Source organism: Ipomoea nil, unplaced genomic scaffold (genome assembly GCF_001879475.1).
Source record: "Ipomoea nil cultivar Tokyo-kokei standard unplaced genomic scaffold, Asagao_1.1 scaffold2759, whole genome shotgun sequence".
Taxonomy (NCBI): domain Eukaryota; kingdom Viridiplantae; phylum Streptophyta; class Magnoliopsida; order Solanales; family Convolvulaceae; genus Ipomoea; species Ipomoea nil.
The window spans coordinates 1,487,378-1,498,079 of record NW_017619187.1 but is presented as its reverse complement, the minus strand read 5'-3'; the positions used below and the strand labels follow the sequence as shown (position 1 = coordinate 1,498,079).

The 10,702-nt window shown below is 32.9% G+C and overlaps 1 protein-coding gene across 1 annotated transcript; it reads left to right on the top strand.

Moving 5' to 3' along the window:
- The first annotated feature begins 1,275 nt into the window (after window positions 1–1,275).
- Window positions 1,276–3,104, top strand: LOC109156702. The gene is made up of 3 exons (XM_019304531.1): window positions 1,276–2,436; window positions 2,563–2,640; window positions 2,726–3,104. The coding sequence occupies exons 1-2, from the start codon at window positions 1,534–1,536 to the stop codon at window positions 2,635–2,637; spliced, it is 978 nt and encodes a 325-aa protein (XP_019160076.1). The 5' UTR covers window positions 1,276–1,533; the 3' UTR covers window positions 2,638–2,640; window positions 2,726–3,104.
- Window positions 3,105–10,702: the final 7,598 nt, after the last annotated feature.

Sequence of the window (10,702 nt, the reverse complement as noted above, 5' to 3'; positions counted from 1 at the left end):
GGTCCCTAACTTAAATTTAACTTCTAGTACATATTTTAACAAAAAAAAAAGGTAATATTTTTCATAAAATTTTGTGACATATGACTTATTTTTAGATATTATTAATTTCAATATTAAGTAATAAGTTTAGTTAAAATTGAATGTCAAAATAATATTTATAAGGTGTCAATGAAACGAGAAATATAGTATAATCTATATATACAGTATGTGGGAGGAGGTAAATCACAGTAATTTAAAGATTCAACAAATATTTTTGAACTACTAAGCTAAGTCTGTATGGGTGATTCTATATTTTTCTTGTGTATATGTTTTGTATCGATCAAGATTTTCTATTTAAGAAATTTATTTCCACTAATTAAAAAAGAGTAATTACTCAAGCTCCAACTCAAGTATGATATGCCAGTATTTTATTTCTAAATTAGTTAGAATTTAATGTTATTATCAAACACTGAACGTCATGCTATTAAGAAAAGAATTAATTTGAATTTTAGTTCCTAATTTTGTTGGCATTTTCACGTTTAGTTCAATGTTTTTAATTTGACCATATTGCTTCCTTGAAGTTATTTATTTAATTTTTTATTTATCACAATGTGGTTTAAACAAAAAATACAAAAAAAAAAAAAAAAAAGAAAAAGAGGCAAGATTACGTGTAAAAATGTCAATATAATCAAGGATTAGAAGTGAAATTAACTCTATTATTAAAAATAAAAAGAAAAAATGTCAAATAAGTCATTGAATTTTACACACGAAAATAATTAAGCCTTTGAACTTTAATGAGGTGCAATTAAACATTCAAACTTATCAAAATAATCAAATAAGCCACATTTACTAGTAACCAATATGTTACCTGTAAAATTATCGTCGTTCACCGTCACTAAATAATCCAAATTAAAAAAAAAAAAAAGAAAAAAAAGATCGTCACTCACCTTCTTCTTCACTGAGACTATTCGCCGGTTGTCAGAGTTATTGACGGAAAATCGACTATTGAGTTTAGATGCACCAAAATGATACGGAGAATTGATTAATGACATCTTTTTATTAAAGTTCAGAAATTAATTGGTTTTTGAAAGACTTATTTGATATTTTTTTCAAAATAAAAATAAAAAGGGCAATTTAATCCAACGGCTGTTAGGATACATCTTCATCCTAAATTCTGCCATATCCAATTGTAGGTATAGGGAATGCGTACGGCGTCGTTTCATCGAAAACCCTCGCAAAACAAATATGCGCACGACACTCTACCGCGCACTTTAGCACCGTGCCGTATTCAGAACCCGAACGTTAAAACCGCTCCCCTCTCGCTCTCTCTCATTCTCTTTCTATCTCTCTCTCTCTCTCTAAACTCTTTCTCTCATATTGTATGAAGTTTACGTTCCCGGCGATTTCACAAGAAACAAAACCGGCAAAGAAAGGTGGGGACGAAACCCTTGTATTTTCTCTCATTTTTTTCCGATGATTTCCCGTCAAAGTGAAAGGGTAGAGTGAAGGGAAACAGAGAGAGTTTTTCGGTGCCGGTGGTGGGAGGTATTGGTAATGGCTATGGGGCCGGAAAGATCAAAGCCGCCGCTGCATAATTTCACGCTGCCTTGTGGGTTGAAGTGGGGGAATCAAAAGTTCTTGAGGTGCGCTAAGGTGGATTCCAATGGGGAAATCTCCGCCGTTCACCGGAGGTCTTACGGATCGTCGGAGGCGTCGGCGAGGAGGAGGGTTCAGCCGCCCGCGGCGGCCACGGCTCAGCGTCGCGGATCAAACGAGAGGGTTCAGGAGACGTGTGTAGCGAAGAGAGCACGGGTGGGGGAGAGTGGCGGCCGGAAATTCGGCTCCGATGTCGACAACGGGATCGCGGCGGTGAGGGAGAAGCTGATGTTTGATCTCCAGAAGGCGGCGGATAAGATGAAAGACGCGATTTTTAGGGAGGGTTTGGAGGACGAGGAAAGTCGGCGGGTGGTGGCGGTGGATGTGGATGTGGATGTGGAGGTAGGAGAACCGTCGCCGCCGCCGGCGGCGGCGGCGGCGGCGGCGTCGTTCTCGCCGATACTGGCTTCGACAACTGTGATTCCAGTGCCTCCATCCCAAACCACCGCCGCCGACTCCGCTCGGCCCTGGAACTTGAGAACTCGCCGGTCGGCATGTAAGACGCCAACCGGATTCCCAGCCGACGCCGGCGGATCGAGCCGGGGTTTGAATATCGACGTCACGAATCCCAATGTTTCACCATCCAGGACTACTGACAACAAATCTCCCCGACTTCGCAGTGGAACCGTCGTCGGTGCCGCCACCGCCGGAGCTTCCTCCTCCGGCGAGAAGCGCGACAGAGCAAAGTTCTCCGTTCCGCTCGCCAAGCGAGAGATCGAAGAGGATTTCATGGCGATTCTCGGTCAAAGACCCCCTCGCCGGCCCAAAAAACGACCTAAATTGGTCCAGAGGAGTTTAGATGTAAGTCAAACAAATCTCTCCTCCATCTCCATAACTACACAAAAATGGCGATTCTATTTCATTCTAACCACAATTCCAATCTCTTTTAACTCTCATATTCACTGTTCCATTCATTGCTTTCCCCAGACTCTCTTCCCCGGATTATGGCTGTCGGAGATTACGCCTGACCTATACAAAGTCCCCGACGATCACTCCAAATGAACTGTAAGCACAATTCCCCAACTCCAATCCCCCATTCATTCCTAACATTTATTCCTAACATTCTTGAATGTTGCTTTGATTTCTGCAGATCCCATGGGTGATGTACAAACAAAAACATATATTAATAACAGACAAGTAAATTCGTGACCATTTCATTTTGCTTCTGCGGGATTGGATTCCATGAAGGAAGGCGTCGTTGTCTGGTAAAAAGAAAAAAACAGAAAGCTTAGTTGCTTTGAAAACGCTAGATTTTGTTTAGCCATCGTCTTCGTCTTCGTCGTCTTATTTGTTCATAGTTTTGGGTTGTCTAGCTTTGTTCACCGGAATAAACTAACATGGTGCAGAGTCTGGGTGAATTGGTTGTTCTTTAGCTGCAACAAAAGATCCGCAATTGTTCATAATTTCCATCAAAGACTGCAAATACTTGCTGCATTATAATATTCGTTGCTCATATCAGTTTTGGTTTCGTTCTTTAACTGCTTGCTTGAATAATGTCTGCATTTCTGGGGCTTGACGCTTAGCTTCTTTCATCTCTCTGTTATTTGCATCTGCTCAACATCATTTTCCTGGGATTAGTCCTTCCTTGTTCTTGAATCTTGATCCTGCTGATTCTCACTTCAAATTTGGTTTGAAATGAAACATCATGGATGAATGATTTCTTTGTATCACTTTTAGCTGATAAGTCTTGTAGCACCACCACATTCGTTAGGGATAAATCACACCATAGCCCGCACAAGCTTAATTTAATGATTCAGTAGCCCGTATTTGAGATAAGAGACCAATGTTTGAACTTCGAGAGTGACTGTGTGGGGATTATACCCAAAGTGGACAGATCCCTTGTGCACACCGGTATTTGATCATGTCTGTTGAGTCTCACCCTGATTTAATCTTCACAAATGCTCTGTCGGGCGCCATGATTTACATTCTCACAAATGCTCTGCCGAGCTCGGGAGTGGGGAGCCTTGGAGTTGGGGATTCAACCTTTTGGGAGAAGATAAATCACACTGTAATAATAAATTCGGGTATTAACTCGATCAAATAAGTAACAAAGTATTTGAGATGATAAATTATGAGAATTTGTTCACTTTGAGCATGATCTTAATTTTATCGCGGCTGAGTTTCAAACCTTAATCTTTTTCTCTAAATACTGTCTACTAAACCAATGAGCTCAACCCTTATGAGCAGTATTAATCAATAACTTGAGGGGGGTGTTAATGAGTAATCTTACTTTTGATTTTTTTTGAATAGTGACAAATAATCGCGTTCGTTTATCTCTAGTTGACTATAACTTTTGAGATGTTTATGTTAAATTAAACATAAGATTAGATACCAAATTATGTTGATTAAAATGGGAGTAGTTTGAGTACTCCGTATAACTTTATTCTACATGATGTGAATGTTAGTTTAGTACGTAGAAAATAAAAAATAAAAAGGAGAAGATTAGAGGATTGCTGGTACAGACGTACAGTCCATCTAATTTCAAGAAGCGAATAAAGCTCTGGATGTGATGGGTTAAGGCCATGCTCGGTTGGGGAAGAATGTGAATTTGGATTTTGATTATAATAATTTTGAAAAAATAAAATGTGAAATTTGAGAAATCTCGCCTTATTAAATACATCCCTGTGGCATGTGTGCTCTGTCCAACAAATATCATTAGGAGATGAAAATATGAATTTAGTTTAGTAAAGAGTGGTCGAGTGGATGATTTATGATTTTCGTATTTAGATAGTGTTTTTTTTAAAAAAAAAAAAAAAGTAAAAATAACTTCATTACTGCATTATCATCTAAAATCTAAAATAAGACATAAAAACAAAAGAGTGACATGTCACTCTTCATAGTCTGACAAAGAACGAGTCTCTCTAGTCTCTAACTATAACATGAACATGTCAAAGACTTTGTGATTGAACGGTTCAAATCTTAATGTGAGGATTTTGATTTTTTATGCTTTAGTAGGTTAAGAAAATACGTATTAACAAATTTGTATGAAGTATCAAGTATGGAGGAGAGAACAAATTTGTATGAAGTATCAAGTGTGGATGAGAGAACTTGGCTTGCTTTTATTCCTTCATCTTGTAGAGAGAAGGTAGAGAAGAAAAACACAGTGTTATAGAGAGAGAGAGAGAGAGAGTAAAGAATGTCCCCACCCTTTTCCTTGTGGCATGAATCGCCTTTATATGATCTAAGACATTGACTATTAGACTATGATTCGGACACCTAACTCTTACTCTGACCTGACTACCGAACATGAGCATGGAACGTTTAGGGAGGTCAAATTCGGAAAATATTCGCTATCAACGTTTTTACAATTAACTAGTGTTATATTTTAATTAAAAGATATTGGCCTTGTTTGGTAAAATGGCTGTTAGCTGATAGCTGTTTGCTGTTAGATGATTGTGTTAATTAGAGGGTATAAATAGTTGATAACATTAGCTGATTGTAGAAAAATGTTTGGTAAACTAGCTGTTAGCTGATAGCTGTTTGGTGTAATTTCTGTTCTCAAAAAGCTAATTGAAAAAGTTGCTAGGAGTAGCTTTTTTAATTTTAGCCTTTTGGAGTTGCGAAAAGCTAATTAACCAAACATTTATATTGATATTTTAACTAAATCGAACAATTAATAGTGATCAAATAAGCCAAAATTGGCCTATAGGCCAATTTTTTACCAAACAGGGCCATTAACATTTTACATGATATGGTCTCACAAAAGACTTTCTCAAATGTATTAAATGCACAACAACTTCATTTGATAAATTTTATTATTTTTCACTTGGGGTTGGGGGTATGGTGGGCGTCAGTTCGGTTTTGGTGACACTCGAATTTTATTTCAGATATTCGAAAATTTTGGGTGATGTTTCTGACACCCGATATCCGAATCAAATTTAATTCGGATATATTCGATTTGGGTGAAATTATTTCGTGTTTATTTCAGGTTAGTTTGGATATACCCAAAATTTTATTTTATCAATTTTGAGTTTTTAAATGATTTTATTATTTTTATATTTTTGCATATACTATCAAACTAAAAATAAGACAAAATACTAATTACTAATTAAGAGACTTTTGAGAATTAATATATTATTAATTATGAAATACATTTAAAATTAAATATATAATTTATATTATTATATTTATAATAAAATTTTGGTTAGTTCGAGTTTCGATTTGGGTATAGATAATTTTTAACACCCGATATCTGAACCAAATTTATATTCGAATATACCAAAATTTAAAATATCTGAACCGATAACTATGAAAGTTCACTCGAAATTTAAAATTTAATTCGAATTTTGGTTGATAGTTCGAATAATCTAAATTACGTCCAATCCTAGTTGGGGAGATTCAACTTTTTGGGAGAAGAAAATAAACTTTATTATTATAAATTAATATGTATAATTATTTCAAATTTGGTTTTGCAGTGCTATATTAAAATAGTGTAATCTTAATTCATAATTTTAAAACGTAATCCTGAGATAGAACTTGGTAATTTAAAAAAGAAAAAAAAAAAAACAAAAAAGGCATCCACATCAACAAAAATCCAAACTGGATTTTTGGCAAGCCATATAGAAGAAAAGAAAAAAAATCCCCAAACCTTAGCTTATTATAAGGTATTCAAGCCTTATATAAACAACATGGGGTGTAGTTGAGTAGAAGGGATTTATTCATTCTTAATCAAAGGTTAAGGGTTTGATCCTTAATTTTAGGTATGGAGCTACAATTCAGCAAGGGGATTAGTCACTGAAAACCTTCTCAATCCTTGGTTTTGAGTAGGGTAAGATGTTCTTTTTCGTGCATATTTCCTTCTTCGAGTGCATATGTTCTGTCTAAGTACTTAGTTTTTCCTTTGAGTGCAAAAATTTGAGCTTCAAGTGCGCATTTTTTGCGTTCAAGTGTACATTTTTTTGCATTCAATTGCATATATATGGGCCAATGTTTATTATATGCTTTGAATTCTTTTCAATAATCTATAACTAAATTTCTAATGAAATTTGTGATATTTACAAACGATTTGTATGTCAATTGCTTCAATAACACTTAAGTTAAATAATTTTCATTTTTACTACCATAAATTGCTTCGATTGAACATATTTATGCCTTCAAGTGCATAATTTTGCCCTTCAAATGCACATTTTTATGCCTTCAAGTGAGTATTTTTGTGTCTTCAAGTGCACAATTATGGGCAACTGTTTAGTATATGTTTTGTTTTATTTTCAATAATCTATAACTAAATTTCTAATGAAATTTGTGAAATTTACAAATGATTTGTATGTGTAATTGCTTCAATAACACTTATGTTGAAAAATTTTTCTTTTTGGTACCATAAATTGCTTTGATTGCACATCTTTGTGCTGTCGAGTACAAAATTTTGGCATTCAAGTGTACTTTTTTGTATTTTCAAGTGCATGTTTTTGTGCTTTCAAGTGCACGTTTTTGTGCTTTCAAGTTCACAATTTTTGTTAATTCGAAGTATACTTAAAAAAAAAAAAAAAGATCAGTAGATCTAGATAAATTAATGACTAAGATTTGTGCACATTTTTTACCTGGGGAGTTCTTGGCACCTGATTCTAGACCTATATATGGGCATGTCCAAATGAAAACAATGCTCCCTATAAAAATGTTGATACTCTCATTATTTCATATGGGTTGATCAAAAGAAGGAAAATGTTTTGGTGGGTCCCCCATTCCCTTACCACCAAAAAAAAAAGAAGGAAAAATAACGAAAAAATATATCAGTTTCATAAATATTACAATCTTTCAAAAATTTATAATATTTATAAAACTTACACAACATTTTTTTCCTTATTTTCTACTTGTTGATAAGTCCAAATGAATGGATGTAAGTATTTAATATTTTTTACATGAAGCATTTTTTGTAAGACTTTCCCGTATAATATATATTATATATTATGAGTCTTACTTATGTGGTGCAAGTGGAATAGGTCCATTAAGTAATTGGTTAGACTGGATATTTAGGTTTAAGTCGCATTCCACCAATGGTGCATACGGATGCAAAAACGACGTCGTTTTTATAAAATGCGCGTCTCCCCTTTAAAAAAAAAAAATTAGGTTCGAAACTATAATTCCATAATCAATGAACTATAATTCCATAATCGATGAACTATAATTCCATAATTGATGAACTATAATTCCATAATCTAATCTATGAACTAAAATTTTCAGAATGAATGAACTAAAATTCCAGAATCTATGAACTAAAATTTCAGAATCGATGAACTATAATTCCAGAATCGATGAACTATATTTCCATAATCGGTGAACTATAATTCCATAATCCATGAACTAAAATTCCATAATGAATGAACAAAATAATGTTGTTACTAGGAATCGAACCTGAATTTTTTTTTGGGTCCATTAGGTTTAAGTCGCATTGAATTCATTATTAAATTATTATTCAACTTTAGGCAAATATTAAGTTTTAAATTTGTTATTTGAATTTTAATTTAATAGTAAGGTGCATATTAAATTGTCTTAAGTATTGCAATTTGTTTAGGATTTATGTGTTAGTATATATTAATATGTAAAAATCCAAGCATGCTATGTATATTAATAAATTATTTTGTTATAATTATACATTCATAAAAGCATGCATTAAAGTTGGATTAACATATTATTAACTCATAGTCTCTATATTAAATGTCATTCAATTTTAGGATCCTTAGGCTAATATTTGATATTATGGTCTATTAAGACAACTTGTTTGGTTTCTCGTTTAATTTTGGGCATATTTTAGTCCTATATTTCACTTTGGGACTTTAAAACCTATTTTGAACAAGTTATTTGAGACCTATCTAGGGTCATTAAGTTTGGATCCCACCTTTTTTTATTGATATTTTAATAATAATTATAGCTATTTTATTTTGACTTATAACATGTTTATTATGGTAATAATATTGATTATTATGCATAACATGTTTACTAAGTCTTAATTATTACTGACTACCATATTTTGTTAATGGTATTCATGGTTAGTAATAATATTAAGTTTGGATATATTTTAGTACTAGACCATTTTATATCCATGTCATAACTCACTTGGACCATTGAGTTTATGGGTCTAATTTGAGTGATTAAGTGCTATAATTATTATCTTGGGTCTATTTATGAGCCATTAAGAATTATAACTATTGTTTAAGTTGATTATATATATATATATATATATATATATATATATATATATATATATATATATATATATATATATATATATATATATATATATAATCGCACTCATGTGCGAATGCTTCGCCCAGGCGCGAAATAGGAATGTATTCTGTCCGTCCACGTGTCCAGATCTAAAGGATGAGAAACACTGATTTTTCAAAAAAACGCGGTGGCATTTTCGTAAATAATTGAACATCGAAGTGCAAGTAAAATGTATTACAAGTGCATGTAAAATGTATTATCGGTGCAAGTAAAAATTTACACTGAGTATCAATACTTAGTTGCACCTATAGTTATAAGTAGTTGCACCTATAGTTCTAAGTAGTTGCACACATAGTTATAAGTAGTTGTACCTAGGTGTATGAATGTTTGCGAGTGGTTTTCAGGGTATTACTACCCGCTGAACTCAGATCAATGAATGTTAACAAGGCAAAATTACATGCACTTATAGGTGAAAGTAGGTGCACCTATAGTTATAAGTAGTTGCACCTATAGTTATAAATAGTTGCACATATAGTTATAAGCACACCCAGGTGCATGAATGTTTGCGGAAAGTGAATGCTAACAAGGCAAAATTACATGCACTTATAAGTGAAAGTAGGTGCACCTATAGTTATAAGTAGTTGCACCTATAGTTATAAATAGTTGCACATATAGTTATAAGCACACCCAGGTGCATGAATGTTTGCGGAAAGTGAATGCTAACAAGGCAAAATTACATGCACTTATAGGTGAAAATAGGTGCACTTGTAAGTGATTTTACTTGCACTTTGATGTTCAATTATTTACGAAAATGCCACCGTATTTTTTTAAGTTATTAGATCTGGACACGTGTCGCGCGTTGATTCGTTCGCATTTCCCTCCTGAGCACTTATTCGCACCTGAGTGCATCCCTATATATATATATATATATATATATATATATATATATATATATATATATATATATATTAATGTATCAATAGTTTTCAGGGCTTTAATAATAACATTAATTCATTTAATAATATAGTAAGCAATATAGTTGGTATATTGCCTTTACATGGTAATTTAATTATTATCCTAATTTCAGTCTCCCTAAAGAGATATTATAGTCTTGTTTAGTTATTATGTGGTGATATGAGATTGACATTCAGTACCCTCTTAATTACAGTTTTGCCATTTATTGGCAATATTAATAACTGTTATTAAGTTTAGGGGCTAATCTCGTTTATTACCTTTCATAATAATTATTATTGTTTGGTAATCTATTATGTTTGGAAAGATTACCAATTTGGTGATTATTGTTACATGACGTTGCATTGAGGTTATTGACGGTGAAGATGAGAGAATTCATGGGAGAATTCTAGCACTATGGGAGATGCGGTTTGCATCATTAAAGTTAGTTATTAAGTTTTTATCATCACTTATTGGTAATTAGTGTTACAATTATAGTTTGACTGCTATAATTTTGAAATTGCCACATTTTATTTCCTTAAGAAAAATGGAAATATTAAAGAAGGTATATTAACATAATTTGGTTGTTATTACCAAATATTAATGATGATTATAATGTTATTTATTACCATTAATATTTTAATGATAACATTATTATTATGGTATATTTATGAATCCTGAATTGTTTCCAATTATGTTTATGTGGCAATACTTCAGATAAGAAATTTTTTTAGGCAACTTATTATTGCCATTATTGTACATTTATTCCATAATTCATTTAGTCTCTGAATTATGATTAATGTTATTGCCCATATTTGGTTATGTATGATTCATACTCTTTGGACTATTGTTTTATGCATTTGATCACATTAAGTTCATAATATTAAGTTTAATTATGCAATTAGGGTTTGTGAGATTTTGATTTACAAATGATAACATATACTTTTGGTTTGTT

Coding starts and splice junctions, on each gene's coding strand:
- LOC109156702 (XM_019304531.1), top strand. CDS start 1,534: ATGGCTATGGGGCCGGAAAGATCAAAGCCGCCGCTGCATAATTTCACG. Junction 2,437..2,562: donor TGGTCCAGAGGAGTTTAGAT/GTAAGTCAAACA, acceptor TGCTTTCCCCAG/ACTCTCTTCCCCGGATTATG.